Raw genomic sequence first — 19010 nt, forward strand, 5'->3', positions numbered from 1 at the left:
CAAGTATATTATCAACCTTGTATACAGTTTTATGATTGTAAAGAAAGAAATTCTCTCAAAATCTTCCAAGTTATTACAATGCTAAAATTAAAAACTGGGGTATACACAATATGAATAAAACATACCAGTAAGAAATACTGAGCTAAGTCAACTATAAAATCAAAAGGCTACAAATTATCACCCAACTTTTGACTGAGCAATTTGAAAGCAAGGAAACTGACTCCAATCCCTACAAACTTCATATAAGAACACCTATTTATCTACAGTATGATACCCTGAAAAGACTATGCAATGTTACAAAAGACAATTATACCATTCAGTTTCTACATACGTGACTTGCACATTATATTAATACAAATGTCCTTCCCATAAAAGAGAGGAATTATCATTAGGATAATTATGTTCATTATTCTTATGCCCTACAGTATAGATACACCAAAAAACAAAAATAAGAACAAATGAAATAGTTTTCAAGACTAAAAAGTTTTCAAGACCTAAAAGACTAAATATGGGCTCCATATGCACATCCAAGCCCTATTAGCCCTTACAACTTAAAATAAGTGAGCTTTTCCTGCTTAATATAATATAAATAGCAAGCCTCCTGAACTGAAGACAGTTTTTGTATGATACCTTCGAAAAAGCCAAGGCAGTGCCTTGATCTTTAGAAATAGCCACCAACCATCAGAATGCCTTTAAAACCACACTAACTTGCCTTTACATGTGTTACATGTGTTAGGGTGTCTCATTTCAAAGTGGAAAGCCAATGGATGAATACAGGGCAAATATTAAAATACAGAAACTAATATCCATGATATCATTGTACCATATATTCCACTGTATTAAGAAATTATGACTCTTGTTGAAAAAGCTGCTAATCAAGAATAATAAAAAATATTGTAAATTGAGAATAATTTACCAAAATTTCAGCATTATGAAAATTTTTTATTAAATATGTCATGAAACGTAAAATAATTTACAGGTTAAAAAGCAGCATTTTAATACATCTGATAATTTGGAGCAGTCTCCTGAACTTAATAATGAATTCTGGAAGCTGATTAACTATCAAAACAAAGCTGAGAAATGAAATCTGTGTATTTCAAAATAGAATAGATAAATTACCCTTACAAAGATGACAGATTAAAAAGAAAATGAGGGATGAATACAAAACTCCATAATGAAAGAGCAGAATGTGCAATGATTTCTAATTATTTGAAACTTAATAAGAAACATTTATAAGCAGCTAGGAAAATATTAATGGTAAAAGATGATAAATATGCTCCTGCAAGAATGATAAAGAGTCTTTGCATCAGTCTTTTTCCAGTTTGAACACCACTGAACATTTACATGCTGAGCTAATTGAGCCATTATTCAAGTCTTCTGCAAAGATTTTGCTATTGTATTACAGTGTGAACTACATTTCCAGATGATCGCCCTCTTATTTACAAGATCAGAGAATCATAATTAAACTTGGTTGGTAGTGGCTTCTCAAGGACATCTAGTTCAGCTTCCTACTTGAAGCAGGGCTCTCACCAACACCAGTGGGCCAGGTTAGCTGTGGCCATGTCTCACCAAGTCTCTAAAGCCCTAACAGAGGTGGCTCCAGCACGCCCTGCACAGCCTGTGTCAGTGATGTATCACCACCCAGTGAGGAAGCTTCTCCAGATGTCCAGCTGGGACCTCTCACACTTCGATGTGCAGCCATTGCTGTCTTGCCTGCCACTGCACAGAGAAGTGTTTTGCTCTGTCATCTCTGTAACTGCCCTTCAAGCAGCTGTGGACTGTTCCTAGATACCTCCTCGGCTGCCTCCTGGTGGGACTAAACAAAGACAGCTGTCTCAACCTCAGCTCACACGTACTCCAGCCACCTTCATAGCTCTATGCTGGAATTCCATTCACTTCTTCACATTTTTCTTGAATTTTGGGAGTGAGTAGCCACCAAACCGAGCACGGTTTTACAGGTGCAGATGCACCAGTAGGTGAGATGTAATAACTTCCCTTGATTGATGGAATTTGTTTTGCCTTTTTTGTGTGTTCAATTTCTTTACTGGTTTAAAACACTTCTGTAGATTAGTGCAGAGAAACTGAGTGACTGAAGTAGATTTGTGTTCCTTTGGTCTGTGATGTAACTGCAAGCTGTCGTCTCTTCTCAGGAGCACCTCAGATATACATTTCCCCAATATGTGTAAAGTTTAAATAGGTGGCAAGGTTACCTTAACACAAAGGGATCAAAGAACTTGAAAAAGATCTTGATGCCTCATAGATGATGATCCCAGAAATATCCAAGAGGTCTTAGTATTGAGTCTCACCCAGAAGACCTTTAGTATGTCTGAAATGGCAGAGATGAGCTGGACACAAGGTAAGTGGTATTTCTGGTGAGATCATGTTGTTTTGGAAGGGCACAAAAAATGTGGTTACTTACACCACCAGGCCCCTGAGATGTGCCGGTCAAACAGGAAAACAGAAAGAGTTTGACAAACTGAGATCCCAAAAAGCAAATGTCTAAGAGAAGATGAGGCTTGATGTAGGCCTAGTCTTGGGGCCAGTTAACCATACTTTGATCTAAACAGAATTTGAGTCTAGATAAGAAAAAATAAATTCCCTACCAAGCCTGCGACCTGAAAACCAGAAAATCAGAAGGAAGCACTGGAGACTGTGGAAAACTTGACAAAATTTCTAGAGACAGCACAGTAAATTGGACTGTGAGCTGAGACCAATTAATATAGAGCATTTAGAACAGTCTTGTTTGTCCCAGTAAGGAAGGTGCATTCTTCCTGGTGATGGCAGGAGTTTGTAGGGACTCTTTACTGATTTGTCTGGAAAAGCCAAACCAGATGACATGCACTGCACAGAGTAATGTCAAATGACTTTGACTAGCTAAAAAAGCCTTCTGGCTATTGATCCTCAACAGTGAGTAGAGTTTCTCCAAGCTGAGTTCATTCAGGGGAGCAGACATCCCCCTCATCCCAAAGGGTAAACTCCCAAGGGCAGGAGTGAATCTGCTTCTGTTTTGCATGGCTAGACTCTCTTTCATATTAAAACAAACAAAACAAAACAAAAACCCACCAGAAAAAAAAAAAAAAAACAGTAAACCATCACGAAAAAGGTCCAGGAAAAATACAACCAGAATAACCGATTATTTTTTTTAAAACTGATGCTTTCTTTTAGACTTTGAATATAGCATGGCATTGTCCAATATCAGTCAGGACCTTTACACCTCAAAGAAAAACAGAAACTACCATTTTTTTCAATGCTTCTTTTTTTCTTTCATTTAAACAAAGTCAGAATGAATGAAACTGTAACAGCCCTCTGGTTCATTTCGAATGATCTCCTGTACAGCACAATGCTCCCCAGTGTTGGTCCTTGTTCTTCTCACCTCTGACAGGTACCAATAAGCTAATTACGCTTTTAAATGAACATAACATTATATATAATAACTCTTAAGTGGAACATGATACTGCCCTTATAATCCAAGAATTGACAAGGTAGCCCCTATATGGAATCCTTTGTATAAATAAAATCTACCAAGAGACAAATAATGCACCTATTTAATCTTTTCCTAATGTTCCTTCGTTTCTGAACTGGTGATACTTCATTAGATAGTAAACCAGAAAGAGTGATTAGGAAACACTGAAGAAGAACCAGAACATCGGTGAAAAGTAGCTTATTAAAAACATCCTCTTCTTATGAAGCAATGGAGACAACTAGAGATATTTAGATAACAAAGACTGAGGAAGGACTCACAGTCTTGAAAACCTGTGACTTAAGAATAATGATGAGATATGCATTACCCATATTACATACTACCTCTCTTCACATTCAGGTGAACAGTTAGTAAAGTTAGGCTTTAATTCCTTGTTCTGTGCAAACCATACTTTATGTTACTTTACCAGGCAAATTACTGTTTACTTTGTCAAGTCACCAAAAGCTTAAGTAAGCTACAGAACAGGAATTTTTCTGTGTAGTCTTACAAAGAATCTACTCAATTTCTGTAATACCTTTTAAAGAAACCACCCAAATAAGCCTGGCAGAATCTGCATGCTGAACAATGTTGAAGTAAATTCATATTTCCCTAGGAGAATTACTCTTTACAGCCTGCTTCCTCTACATATATTTATCTATGCCTTTGCACCTTCCTCACATAAAATTCTCACTGACTTCACTGGGAGTTTCTTGGAAGAAATTAGTATTTCATTATTCATTTCATCATGAATCCCATTTCTTATTCACAATTTCCTTGATCAAAAATTGACACTGAATTTGATGAAAAATTGAGTGGTACAAGTATTTCAACACAAGACAGGAAGTCCAATTCATTTTCAGAGACATGCTTAACAGTTTTTTTTTTAAGTATAGATGAATTGCATTTTTCAACTGATGGAAACCCTGTCAAAGTCAAAGGAAATGTCCAGATTTATTCCATGTGAGAAGGATGTTCCTATTCAGCTAAAAGTTGAGTTTTCCACTGCATATATACCCTTGAAAATTATCAGTGCTCTTTCCAAGATGGAAGACATTAACTTTTCATCAGTACATATGCCCTATAAAGATCAACCTTTCATCTTCATTAGTTCTTTACACCTGTGCAAAGTCAGTGCTAACTACCAATCAGAATAACAAGGTTTTTCACAGCCTCTTTCTCTAACATAAAGGACTGCAGTGGGCACCAAGAAAAAAAAATAGGCCTGGGAAGTTTGATGCTAGTAATTCAAATGATCTACAGGCTCCATTAACTTCAATTACCTTAGTCAATTTAGATTAGCTAGAAATCTAACACCTTGTGATTAACTTGCTGTCATGATGAGCCATTTTTGAAGGAAAGAACAACAACTCTGCATTAACAGCTCCATGTATAAACCAGAGCCATAGGGAGAGGCAGCAAGTCAGACTGGTTGAGACAACTCTCTAAGAGTTACAAAACGTTACAAAAATGCTAATAAAAGAATAAATTGGCCAAGGTGCTTTACAAACTGACTTGGTGTCCACGTCCTGAAAGCTTTAGAAAGCAAAGGTCAGCTCGAGAGTTTAAAGAGCAGGTTACCTGATGTTTTTGCAGATCAGCAGGGCTGTGGGAAAGTGCAGCACCTGGAACATGCCCATCGCCAGGAGGTTTCTCTGTGCTGGTGCCAGGGGAAACATGGGACGTGGCCAGCAGCTGAGCGCTGATGGGACCATAGCCGTTGGAAGGCCAGTGAACATTGTTCGAGGCAGCCACTACTTCATCTTCATCACCGGAGTCCGTAATCAGGATAAATTCAGCCTTAAAAAGGTCATTCTCCTGCATTTCTCCTTTCCTCGAGTTACACCGCGTGGACTGGAAAGCCGTTTGAGTGCTGTCTGGACAGATGGTGGACACGCAGTCTTGTCTGGCCCCACTCTTTAAGGCCGGCTCATCACAGACTGAGTTAGACTGCAAAAGATACAAGGAAAAAGACTCCAGTTGCTGTGTATTACTGGTGTTCCCCAAAGTGTGACGTAATTTTGGCTTGCAGCAGTGGCTGGCACTGTGCTACCAAAAGTGCAGAAAGCAAATGAAGAATTTGGGCATGAGCATCCAGCAGAAAACAGCTCCCCAAGGAGTCCCCCACTTCTCAGCTCCCCAGCCAGATCTGTGGGGCTGCCTTCCTGGCAACTCAGAGAGCAATAGCAGACTCTGAGCACAACAAGGGCCCAAGACCAGGACTGGCACAGGAACCAAAAAAAAAGAGAGTGCAGTCAAGCCGAATGGGCTGTCAGACCAGACTATGCCAGACATGATGGGAAGGCATTCCAACTGTGGGATCCACTGGAGCAGACAATGCTCCTCAGAGGAGTCTGACAGACAATCTGGGACAAAACCTATACATATTAATGAAGAAACAAAGGCCTTTAAACCAGGGCATTCTCTGAAGAGGACAGACAAAGAATCTGAGGTCAGAGACCTTTACTGTATGTTCAAGCTTCTCAGCACAGACCACAATTGTTCTTGATATTTTCCACAACTTCCACTTCCAGAATATAACTTCTCAAATATGCTTTGGATGAGGGCATGAGCAGCGCAAGCTGGGCATACGACACGCACATCACTATATCATTCAATATTGAAACTGCTATGGTAAATCATATTTCTCTTGAAGCAGGAATAAGGTAAAAGAACAGAAACACTGTGTACTGAAAAATCCTGTAGATGTTTCTCGTATTTGAACTCTGCTTGAGGAATACAATAATTACATATTTTCACAGAATCACAGAATGGTAAGTGTTGGAAGGGACCTCTGGGGATCACCTAGTCCAACTCCTCTGTTAAAGTAGGTACATCTAGATGAGGTTGCACAGGATGTCATCCAGGTGGGTTTCGAACACCCCCAGAGAAGAATCCACAACCTCTCTGGGCAGCCTGTTCCAGTGCTCCGTCATGCTCAAAGTCAAGAAGTTTTTCCTTATGTTCAAATGGAAATTTCTGTATTCTAGTTTGTGCTCGTTCCTCTTGCCCTGTCACTGAGCACCACTGAAAAGAGTCTGGCCCCATCCTCTTGACACCCGTCCTTTAGGTATTTACAAGCACTGTAAGATCCCCTCTCAGTCTTCTCCAGGCTAAACAGACCCAGGTCTCTCAGCCTTTCCTCATAAAAGAGATGCTCCAGTCCCCTTCATAGCCCTTCTCTGGACTCTCTCCAGTAGTTTCCTGCCTCTCTTAAACTGGGGAGCCCAGAACTGGACACAGTATTCCAGATGTGGCCTCACTAGGGCAGAGTAGAGGGAGAGAAGCACCTCCCTCGACCCACTGTTCTTAATGCACCCCAGAACACCATCGGCCTTGGCCACAAGAGTATGCTGCTGGCTTATAGTTAACTTTTTCACCAGGACTCCCAGGTCCTTCTACATGGAGCTGCTTTCCAGCAGGTAAACCCCTAATCTGTATTCGTGCATGAGGTTATTTTTCCTTTCCACTTCACTTGCAGCTGCATGAGTCCCTGGATTTCAGTTCTTTAAAAAAAAAATTGACCATAATGGATCCTATGACCAGTATGACTTTGGAGGTGTTATTTTCATTACATCAGATTGGTTGCATTTTTAAAATATTGTTCAGGTTCTAAACATTTTAGAAAAGGAAGTAATCAGTGCTGTGAAGGCCTCAGTACTGCCTCACCTGCCAGGAAAGTTTTCTCTGCTTACAGAGAAACATAGGGAGACAGATGTCAGGAAGACCTGATTCTGCTTTACCCAGGGTATTACTTACAGCAAAACCAGTACTGAGAGACTGGAAATGTTAACTAATGAGTTCAACACCCTGCGGGTAACACTCCAGTGCACGTCTCTTCAAACACATCTATTCTCTGCCCTGACATAACTCCTTTTTATACAATACAGAGAGGACACTGAAAATACTGGAGCAGGTTCTGGTCAGAAGGCTGTGAACTCCTGTGAGAATTTTGTTATGTGGAAGATCACCCAAAACTGGAGCCCCAGCAATGAACCAGGGAAGGAGCTGTTACACAAGAGTAGAATCACCATAAGCATTAATATTAACCTGTGGGTTGCAGTTGCCTTTCAAGCAGCATGGAATAAAATAAGGGGCCATTAAGTGGTGTGAAGCACAGAAGGAGTAAGAAACACCATGGGCTGGCTAAAGGAAAGTGAACCAGGAATGCTGTGCTGCTGGCTTCACCATTACAGGAAATCATAGGGACAATCTTTCCAAAACAAAATAAAGCTTCCATTGTGATGTGTTATTATGTAGCTATGAAGGGGATTGGCACTTTTGCTGGAAGCCACAGCACTGGCATTTGCTGAAACCGAGATCCTGTCACCAACTCTTTCTTGATCCCCATGTAATAACACTCCTCATACATCATCCTTGCTCCCATGAAGGTCAGGAAGGAATCCCCCCTTTTCTGCCAAGAGTATAGCGTTGCATGGCAGACAGACGACAGTATCAAAATGGGAAAGGGTTTCCTTTCAACATAAACTCTGTTAAATACAAAACAGGCTGTTAAGCAGGTATCTCTAGTTCAAAGATTCTGCATCTCTGGTGGGCTTGGTAGCTGAAACCAAGCACAACAGTTCAAGGGAACCAGCTTCAGTTCGGCGATGATCAGGATAAAATTTTCTGTATTTTCTAAAAGAGTGCAAAATTAGTGCAAAAGACCATCTACCTTATTTATAATTTCTTGATTGTTCAGATCCTTTGGTTCTTCTGGAATTGTCACAAGGAACTTAGAGACATCCACAACCTCAAAATGCGTTGGAAGTCGTCCAATGGATGGTACAAATGTGAAGGTCAATGGTTTGGTTCCAGATTCTTGAGAAGTGACCTACAAAACACATAATTAAGTTCAACTTTTTTATCCAAATAAAGATTATTTTTCCAGAGCTGAAACAACATGGATTAATTAATCTACACAACTTACAAGCCTGTTATTAACTATACCAGTCATTGGGGGGGGTTTATCAGGTCACCGTATATACTGCCTTGATTGTATCCATCAATATCCTTTATATTCTAGTGGTGTGGCACAGCAAACAGGAGAAAATTTGTTCTATAATTTGTTATCATTTCTATTTTCCATAGCAGAATCAGAAAACCATATTCAATTAATTTCAAGGCTGTTTTTATCTTTGTTTAACTCCACTTTAGTGGAACAACAATGTAATTATATCACTGTATCTGGACATATTATAGCCCCTAGAGTATTTGCTTAACAACTTAAAACAAATTGGAAAAACCTTTGCTCTGCAAAAAGAAAGCAAAACATGTTTACATTTTCTACTGCAAATGCAGCTGATTCTGAACAATACCTGGGATGAATTCTGATTCAATGGAAGGTTCTTCTCCCATTTTCCTTGGGACATTCAGCCACATACACCAACTAATTGTGTGTCTGCCTGCTCAATTCTGCCTCCCCACCTTACATTCTAGCTAGAACTGTGTACGTAAGGTCTGAATGCACTGAAGAGACACTAAGAGAAGGCAATTTCACCTGACATTCAATTTTATCATAGTGCTCTCCCATCAATTCCATCTCCTTCGCAGGAAATACTGGACATGAAAAAGAGGTCCGTGCCATGGTAAAACACTCAGCTGCTTTGCCAGATATCAGTGAGAGGAACTGCAAAGGGCTTGGCAAGATAAATAGAAGGAACCTCATCCTAAAGCGCTGAACCTGGCATGCTAATTTTCCCACTAACTTTTGGTGTCAATAGTCCTTCTTTCTGATTCAAAACTATGGAACATAGAGATTTTCCCTTCTTTTATCATCTGATTTAAAGCTTACAGCAGTTAACTGTGTTTTCAATGAACTCTAATATGCAGAATTCTGAACTCTATTGAATCATAGAGAAAAACAGGACTATTGCTTTGGCCCTTTTTTTCTTTGGTCTTTTTTTTTAAAGCGAAACAAATTGGAGAGCTATAGCTCTCATTATCCTTCTTTGTAATTTACATCCATAAGTAAAGAGCAATTATGGAACAGTGTGGAATTATGGAATGAATACATTCTTGAATGTCATGAATACATGACTTGATCTTCTTGTCTCTCAATATAAAAAAAAATAGACAGAGGTTTCCATTTAAAAAAAGAATCTAAACAAACATTAGTTACTTCCACTGACAGCTGTCTCCTGGAGGGCTTGGGCAAACCAGTGGCATGTTATTTATATATGTCATATGTATAGATATATATATATCATTTATTTATACACTACCAACTGCTCTTTTCTCTATAATTCAGAACTGTGCTCTCTCAGACACACCCAGAATAAATTTCCCTCTGTCCACCTCTAATTCTGAAAGAATAAGGTGATTTGGTGTTTGAAAGTGAAAAAAATGAATAAATGGCAGCTACCTTGATTCTGAAACCAGACCTTTATAATCACAAAGTCACACGGTTATGTTACACTGGAGGCTTGTTACCCAGTTAGAGGTGTGCACTGCAAGGGTGCAGGGAAAAGGTAGTCTTCTACTTTCCCTCCCTCTACTTTACAAAGGCACCGGAGCACGCAATGCGTGGCCTCAAAAAGCAGCAAAATTGTGGCTGCTAACTGCTCGATCAAGCCAGGAGCTCTGAATATTATTTTGTGTGAGGGAGAAACAACACAGCTTTGCCCTACCCTCAGCAGCCAAGGTACCCAAGCCTGATCATTGCTCTTCATAATGCAGCAACACAATTCTAAAACATTAGTAGTTTGCACATTAAGCACTTAGTCTTTGCTCCTGATCCAAGTTAGCAGAGAAACATCAGTACTGAAGGATGTATTCACTAGCGGGAAGCCACCAGTCCCTACAGCGCAGCCAGGGATGCAGTCTCCACCCAAACACCTGCTGTACCCAAAGGTGCTCTTCAAGAAACATGATTACCTGCACACAGGCAGGAGCACCCATCATATTAGCATTAGCGATTTCTGTACCGCTGACATTATCCATTACAGTCTTACACAGCAGCTGGGTCTCCACTGAAATCAGCTGGAGATGGTCTTTGCTTTCCTGCAGATCGGTAGCTGTGCTTTCATCTTCTCTCTCTAATTAGCAAACACATCGAGTGACCCTGGCTACCTCAGTCATCTTCACTAACACTTCCCCCCTCTACTGCACCCTCTTATCATGCTCTTCTTTGACGTTTGACAGCAGCTGTTCTGTAACAGTGGGTATTCTTGTGTCAGAGCATGAAATATTCCTTGTAAAAGAAAGAGAAGAAAAAAGAAGAAAAAGGAAGAGAGAGAAACTAAGTGCGCAAATAGGAAGCCCACACACAAGCAGATCTGTAGAACATTCCAATCAAACATGGTAGCGTTGCTAAGCTCCCAGTACTTTATCTGTATTTTTGTAACAAGAAAATACAAGCACAAAGCCAAGTCATGAGGCTCCAGATCATTGCATAGCAGTGTGGAGATCTTGTCAGTACCTACTTCTGTACTGTGTCTTACCCTGCACTTCCAATTGTACCGCTTTGGTGAAAAAAATCAAAGACATGAAGAAAACGTAACTGTATTTTGCCTAAACACATTCTGGAAATAAACATCAAAATTGTTTGCAAGATAGATAAAATAAAGATTGGAAAACACGTATAATGATGTGCAAGCTAGAATATTTTTTCAGGTGGAAAATGCCATTAAAGCATAGTATTATTTATATTCACCTAGGGTATTGTATTTTTCCTGGAGTTGAAAAAATAAAAAGCAGCAAACAGAATGACTGCATTTCAGAAACTTTTGTCAATTACTGTGTGAGGCAGTGTGGAGAAATGCACTCTATTTAGATTCACTCACAGGGAAGTGGAAAACAGGAACTTCCAGCAATCTAGGTCATACAATCTAGGCTGCATCACAAAAACATAGACAACAAGCAAACATTGCGAGAGGTCAGAAAAGCCAAAGGTTTCCACTGGCAAAACAAAAAAGAAAAAATATGTGTTTAAAAATATTACGTTTTCATTTCACTGCAGAAGTTCAGATTCAAGACCATCTAGGGAACTTGAAAGTGCACAAGTCTTGGGACCTGATGAGATGCCTCCACAGATCCTGAAGCAAGTGATGGATGTAGCAGCTAAGCCACTATCCATCGTATTTGAAAAGCTGTGTCCAGTGAAGTCCCACTGACTGGAGAAGGGGAAGCAAAATACCCATTTTTAAGAAGGGAAAAAAAGGAATACCCGGGCAACTACAGGCCAGTCAGTCTCACCTGTGCCTGGCAAGGTCATGGAGTGTGTCCTCCTGGAAACTATGCTAGGGCACATAGGAAATGAGGAGGTGATTGGTGACAGCCAACTTGGCCTCACTAAGGGGAAATTGTGCCTGACAAATTTGGTGGCCTTCTGTGATGAGGTTACACCTGTGGGAACCTTTGGCATAAAAGGACGAGATGTTAGAGAGCATGAGATCCCTGTGTTATCTCTAGGAATGGAGATTCCTTCAGCTGGCACAGATAATGGCTGAAGGAGGGAGTCCTGTGAGATAGGATGGCTCTGGTTTGGCTAAGCAAAGAAAGCAAACAAATATTGAAGTTCCCAGTGTCTGAGAGAAGACCTTTGCCTAATTAACTGCAAAAATAATATTAAAATTCATGCCTCTCAATATGCTAATGAGCCAAAAGCAGAACATGCTAAACATACACGACTACGTTACTGAACTCTTCACCCAATTCATGCTGAACCTCACCTGAGAGGCAGAGACACACAGAGTAAGGGTATAAAAAGCCAGGAGGGGTAATACATGGCTGAGGGGAAAAGACTGAAGGCTTTGCAGAGATGGTCGATGGGCTGTACTCCTCTTCCTCCACCCAAGAGAGGGACCCCTTCTTGGTAAGAATTGCGCTCTCACGACATGGTGAAAACACCCAGGAGAGTTTTCTTTCTGCTATCATTACTATCATATATCAGTTATTAGCGCTATTGCAGCGAGTGCATTTATCAACGGCAACTCCAAATCTGTTATATCTGTCACTTCAATAAACTTCTATTATTTTTATTTGCTTTACAAAACTGTTTCAGTACAAGTTATTTCAGGCTTTAACGGGCAAACACCAAACTCCTACCTTTACCACAACACCACCATTGGTGGTTAAGGGAGGAGCAATGGACATCATCTACTTGGACTTGTGCAAAGCATTTGACACTGTCCCACACAAAGTCCTTGACTCTAAATTGGAGAGACGTGATTTGACACATGGATCACTCAGTGGATAGGGAATTGGCTGGATGGTCACAATCAAAGAGTTGCAGTCAATGGCTTGATGCCCAAGTGGAAACAAGTGATAAGTGGTGCTCCTCAGGGGCGCTATTTAACGTCTTTGTCAGTGACATAGATGAGGGATTGAGTGTACACTCACTCAGCAAGTTTGCTGATGACACCAAGCTGTGTGGCGCAATTGACATGCTGGAGGGATGGGTTGCCATCCAGGGGGACCTGGACAGGCTTGAGAGATGGGCCCATGCAAACATCATGAAGTTCAACAAGGTCCTGCATATGGGTCAGGGCAGTCCCTAGTATCAATACAGGATGGGCAATGACTGTATTGAAAGCAGCCCTGTGGAGGACTTGGGGGTGTTCTTTCACGAGAAGCTCAATGTAACCAGGCAACGTGTGCTCACAGCCCAGAAAGCAAACTCTATCCTAGGCTGCATAAAAAGAAGTATGACTAGCAGGTTGAAGGAGGTGATTTCCCCCGTCTACTCCACTTTCTTGAGACTTCACTTGGAATATTGTGTTCTCTTCTGGGACCCCCAACATGAGAAGGACAAGGACCTGTTGGAGGAAGTCCAGAGAAGGGCCACAAAGATGACCAGAGGGCTGCAGCACTTCTCCTGTGAAGACAGGCTAAGAGTTGGGGTCATTCAGCCTGGAGAAGAGAAGAATCCAGAGAGACCTTATAGCAGCCTTCCAGTACCTAAAGCGGGCTTAAAAGAAAACTGCAGAGGGACTTTTTACAAGGGCATACAGTGACAGGACAAGGGCCAATGGTTTAAACTGAAACAGGGTAGATTTAGGTTATGTTAAGGAAGAAACTCTTCACTACAAGGGTGGTGAGGCACTGGAACAGGTTGTCTAGAAAGGCCGTGGATATCCTGTCCCTGGAAGTGTTCAAGCCCAGGCTGGATGGGGTTTTGAGCAACCTGGTCTAGTGGAAGGTGTCCCTGCCCACAGCAGGGCAGTTGGACTAAATGGTCTTTAAAGTCCCTTCCAACCCAAACCTTTCTATGATTCTATGATTTTACAGATTTCAAAGAATAAGAAAAAATACTTTGACATTTTAAAATTAAAATTTTAATTGGACAATATGAAGCAGAAGGAATCATTACGTACTTTTTTTTTAAGGTAGAGAAAGGATTTTTCATCTTTTTTCATATAATCTCATTTACTATATCTCTCTGACTGATATTTCTGTCCTTGAAGAACTGAAAGAAATGAACAGGGTGAACTTTCAGCATTTAATTCCATCTATTAAAAGGCCCTCTAACATTTAGAGGTAAACAACAGTGAAATAGCCTTAAAATTCAAATATATTTAAATACATATACATGAAACTTTCTCGCGGATTAGCATCTTTTCTCTAGACCCCATAGAGGTCAGAAGGATTTCAATGCTGTACATTCCCTGCTGCTGTAATTCATTTGAATCAATAGTGTTATGGTGGCAGAAAAATACTATATGCAACATCTACCTAAGTTAATACTAATGAATTCTGTTTATATTATATAATTAACTTTATGCACAATTATATAGTTGATTGTTTTTAATTACATCCTTTCATGTTACTTAGTTCTTTGAAGAATATAAATTACAGATTTTAATATAAATAACCTTTGAATATCTATTGGGTGCTACAGGTTGCTGCATAATACCTTGCCGAATAGCTTCAAAACAAGAAACTTATTCTCGATGACCTCCGTGGCTTCCTATGTCATCAATTTACAAACAGGTTTATTGCATAATTAATACCATCCATTTACAACTGCCCTTGGGATAGTAACTTTAAATTATATTAATTATTGTTTTCATTACCACAACTTCTACAGCCCTTGCTTGTAGAGAACATTTTTCTTGCCTTGGTTACCTTATGGAGACAAATTAACTCTTCCATTTAATCTCTCTATATGCATTCAGCATACTGCCTATTTTGTAATGTAAATTAAGGTGCCATTGTCAGTGATTGCTTCCCAGGATTTCCTTCTGGAATACAGATTGCTTAAAGTGAAACTGAGTATGAGGGTTCACACTACCACTTCTTCCACTAATTTGCTACTGGCAGCTAATAAAACAATACCCTGAGAAAACCTCACTCTTGAAATAACAAGTACTTCCTTTGGGGGCTGTTTATCTATTTGTTAAAGGACAGAAAAGGAAATATATAAATAAATAATAGTAAAATAGCAAGCATGTGCATCATGACATAGAAACATGTTGACGGAAGTGTTGTTTAGATCAGATCACAAATTCACATGCCCACAATTCCTTCTGTGATAAATATAGCTCTAACACACAGAGACTGCACAGCTAATGCCACTTGCCTAGCCAGGGAGAGGGGCCATACAAAAACACAGCCTGGGTTGTGTAAGCTCTCCTTTAACTCCTTTTGTGTGTTCAGACTAAATTCAAACCAGAAAGAGACACTCTCCTCCAGACAGAGATAAAGGCTGGTCTACGACAGATGAAATTATCAGTTAATGAGATATAAGACTCTTCAGCATCTCTTCCTATCCTGACTCATGATTGCTGTCACAGTCACCTAATATGGATTAGCTGATTATCAGGTAACATGAACTCTGTCTTATCTAAACCTTTTACAAACAGCAGCAGATGATCACCTGAACACCAACTCCGTATCTGTTGAACTTGAGGGGAAAAAGCTAAATCCACTCCAAAAGTCCAGGATGAAATTACAGCCCAGCTGAAGTTTGTGCCAAAATTCTCACTGACAGCTGTGGTCCTGGAAATTCCCCAAGCCCCATGGTGTGCCTCTTGTATCACCTTCAGTAAATCACTTTCACTTCTTTCAGTACACTAAAATGGGCATGCAGACAAATTTATTTTGAAATCTAATGTGTGTATAACCCTAGAAAGAGCAAATGAATAATAGTATTAAATGGTGATCTATTATCCAAAATCAAGAGCCCATTCAGCTGAAGTGTTTCTTTTCAATGATAATTTTAATTAGCTTTTCAGACCAGCAGATTTCATACAACTCTAATTGCTCTTTCATACTGGTCCACACATATGCAGCTAAGCATGGTGAAAAGTAAGTAAAGATAACCTTTAATTCCTTCCTTTGCAAAGGGGTAGTGAAATGCTTGTCTGATATGTTTAATTGATTTAATGAAATGCATTTCAACTATGTAGTCATAAAATATTAGACCATAGGATGACCTGGGTATCTAAATCATATTTTGGGATCACCAACAACCTTAAAGCCCTTATTTGCTCCAGTTTCCTAAACCTTCCAAGATAAAAACATCTCTGTTGCATCATCCCAAGTTCTCTAGTCCAGTACCGATGCACAAACCTTCAGCTAGGCAGTCCCACAACCAGACTGCCTCCACCTGCTCCATCAGCAGGTAATCACCATTTTCTTTGGTTTGTTATGCATTCGTTTTACTGTGTGGACACATCAGAAAGGACCCAGAAATGTTGCTGCTGATTTTGCACAGGTTTTTTTGTAGTATGGCCACTCTTGCCATTCGGTCTTGCATAGAAGGTAGTCAAAGACCGGCAAAAGTAGTCTGAGAAAGTTTGAAGGCTGATTGCATAAGAAAATACTAATGAAAAAGAAAAAGAAACTGATGCTGCCTAGCCTGCACGTGGACCACTTAAAAAGTACACTGGTGGATAGAAGACTCCCTGGGAAACGGGACCAAGTCCAGTGCCTGTAGATACAGAAAAATATCTGCACCTAACCTTAGGTCCTTACAAGGCCATAAGACTTACAAGTTCATGTGTGGAGTATCCACACTAATGTACACACAAAGACATTCACACACACTGATGTACATAAGATATGCTTATACAATGTTGTGATACTTCTTCCAGCAAAAAGGCTGCAGACTGTTTAGTCACATTAGTATAACTGCAGCAAGGTACAACAGATCCCAGTTTTCCAGTCCATTTTTTAACAACTCCATCTCAATTATTCAGTGAGAAATTGGAAGTTAACCTGAATTTGTTCTTTTTCCTGTATACATTTCTGGCAATTTCAGCCCTGCAAGAAAGTCACAGCATGCTGCTGTTATCATCACACCAGTCCTGGAGCATAGCCTCATTAATGTGTATGACATAATTCCCCTCATTTTCTTTTCCTAAAATCTGTACCTATCAGTACACAGGCGTAATTTTCAAATCAAGCACTGGGAATAGAAATAAATCCCTTCTTACACCTGTCAGAGCTGAGAGATCAGTCTTGTGGGATGTTGCTTGCAAGGAAGTTCAGTTTTACAGTAGCATGCATCAGCCATTTGCCCTGTTGGTTCTTGAGACATCTGAGTGGCTGAGAGCCAGAAGGATTTCAGCCAGACCAGCTCCCTCCCCACGGAGCTGAGGTTCACTTGTGGTGAGGTTTCACCACCACGTCACTAAGCACTCCCAGTCCTGCCCTCACCACTGCAGGAGTGGTGCTGCCACCACAGATGAGCACCTCAGCAGTTGCCCTTTCAAAGATGCATTGCAGAGCAAGTTTGGTAAGACACCGGTGATATCACTGCAAGCAATATGCTCTGAGAGCAGGTGGTGCCCAGCATCACATCTGTGTCTGTATGTATCCCTCTATATGACTTCTAATGAAGCATTATTTTTGTACAGTGAACTAACTACTGAGTGACTGCAGAAAGAGGAGATATACATATGTGCTAATAAAACATATGTGGTTTTATCAGGAAACCTTACCTTGAAGGCTTTTGAAAGAAACCAGGGGATTTTAGCACATGACTCCAAAAGTACAAGCAAAAGATAATAGCAGAAGCCTCAGAAGTGCAACTATAGGCGAGGGGCCCTCGGGCTACAAGCACAAATCATTAATAATCAGTTATTACTCACCTCAGAAAAGCAACCTTGTGTGCCAGTATTAAGGATAACAGAGGAAGCAAAGAACCAGTATCCAGCATATGCAAAACATACCAAACACCATGACAATTTGGATAAAACATGGAATTTGCTGGCCAATGAAAAAAGAACAAGTAAGTGAACTGTTAGCAAACATAGAAAAATAACTTTAAGTGGGCTAAAAGTGCATGGGAGGTAAGCCCCACCACCATCATCATACAATTCCCTGCAACTAGAGATGATGGCAGCTTCCATAACAATGCATATTAAAAAAGAATCAGTAGAAATGAGAAACTTTGTCTAGGTCAGTTTTAACTGTATAATTATTGAGAATGACCTGTAGTAATTGGATCATTCATACTTCAAGTGTGAGTATCACTGTATCTGGACTAGTAATCATCATATAAGCACCATATGCATGTGAATTTGTGTGAACAGTACAATGAGGAGGTTCTGAGATAAAACAGTAAATTGAAGAGAGGCTAAGTATGAGAGGTGGTGCATGAAAGTCTTTTCTAAACTGACAAATTCAGGAGATTAGTGGTCCAGTTGAATACACAACAAATGGTAAATTCAGAATACCAAGAGTCAGCCTAATCTGCCCGAGACCACCAGGACACACAGGCATTAGTGAACAAGTTGAACCCCATACAAGAAGGCCGTAATTACTAAACATGGACATGTATACAAGGCCAAACACTGTGGGATTATACATGCAAAGAAACAAGAGGCCCCTAACATAATATCCTGACCACTCACCTGGAAGCCAAAGGCATAGCAGTAGAATCTTCTGCTTCCACACAAAGGCTTGCCCTCCCAGCTGTGGCTCCAGCTGATTGGACATGAGTTAGTGCAAGAGTGTACGAGAGACCTGCATGAGTAACTAAACGGTCCATGTGAATAGTTGTCTGCTGTTAATAAGAACAATCTCATTCTATTAATGATAATAGCTTGGCTAATAATAAGTGTTCTGATAAATATTGGTTGTGATGAGTGCCTCCTCCAACATGACTCCCCGGTCAGGGAAAAGGGAATTATCAATATTGTAATGCTGTGATTAGACTGCTAATACTTCAAATAGATTAACTACAAATATTTACATCTCTGTGCATGTTTCTCTAGCTAGCTGCAGAAGGTATCTGGTCTTTCATCACACCCTTGAGGCTTGGTAGCGATTTTGAACATGGCAGATCAGATTGAGCATTTCCCAGTTGTGCAGCTTTTCGCTCATTTTTGAAGAACTGCCTTCCTGCTTCGTTTACTCACAGCTGAAGGAGGACTGATAGATACGGCCTCACTTTTGTAGCTGAGTTATGCTTTAAGGAGCTCAAGGTCAACAGTTGTGTGTGAAATCCCTCATGGACTCTGACAAGGTTGTGCTGGACGTTGGGGCTCTCAGTGCTTTGCTGTGAACCTTTGTTAGCAAGAGCACTTTAGCAGCATTTCAGAGTACACAACACCACCAGCAGTCTCTCTGCGTTTCCCCAGGTATAACTCTATCCAAAACACTT

The 19010-nt window shown here is 40.3% G+C and overlaps 1 protein-coding gene across 1 annotated transcript in view; it reads right to left on the reverse strand.

Annotated features, from left to right (window-relative positions):
* MLIP (muscular LMNA-interacting protein) overlaps positions 1-10399 on the reverse strand; it is a gene marked incomplete at its 3' end in the record, with an annotated part of 42616 nt that extends 32217 nt beyond the window's left edge. The window contains exons 1-3 of the mRNA XM_010132828.1: positions 10334-10399; positions 8133-8291; positions 5039-5407 (exon numbers count right to left, since the gene is read on the reverse strand). Coding sequence (XP_010131130.1) covers positions 5039-5407; positions 8133-8291; positions 10334-10399 — 594 coding nt within the window. The remainder of the gene's footprint in view (positions 1-5038; positions 5408-8132; positions 8292-10333) is intronic.
* Positions 10400-19010: the final 8611 nt, after the last annotated feature.

This window comes from Buceros rhinoceros, unplaced genomic scaffold, assembly GCF_000710305.1.
Source record: "Buceros rhinoceros silvestris isolate BGI_N320 unplaced genomic scaffold, ASM71030v1 scaffold8893, whole genome shotgun sequence".
In the NCBI taxonomy this organism is placed as follows: domain Eukaryota; kingdom Metazoa; phylum Chordata; class Aves; order Bucerotiformes; family Bucerotidae; genus Buceros; species Buceros rhinoceros.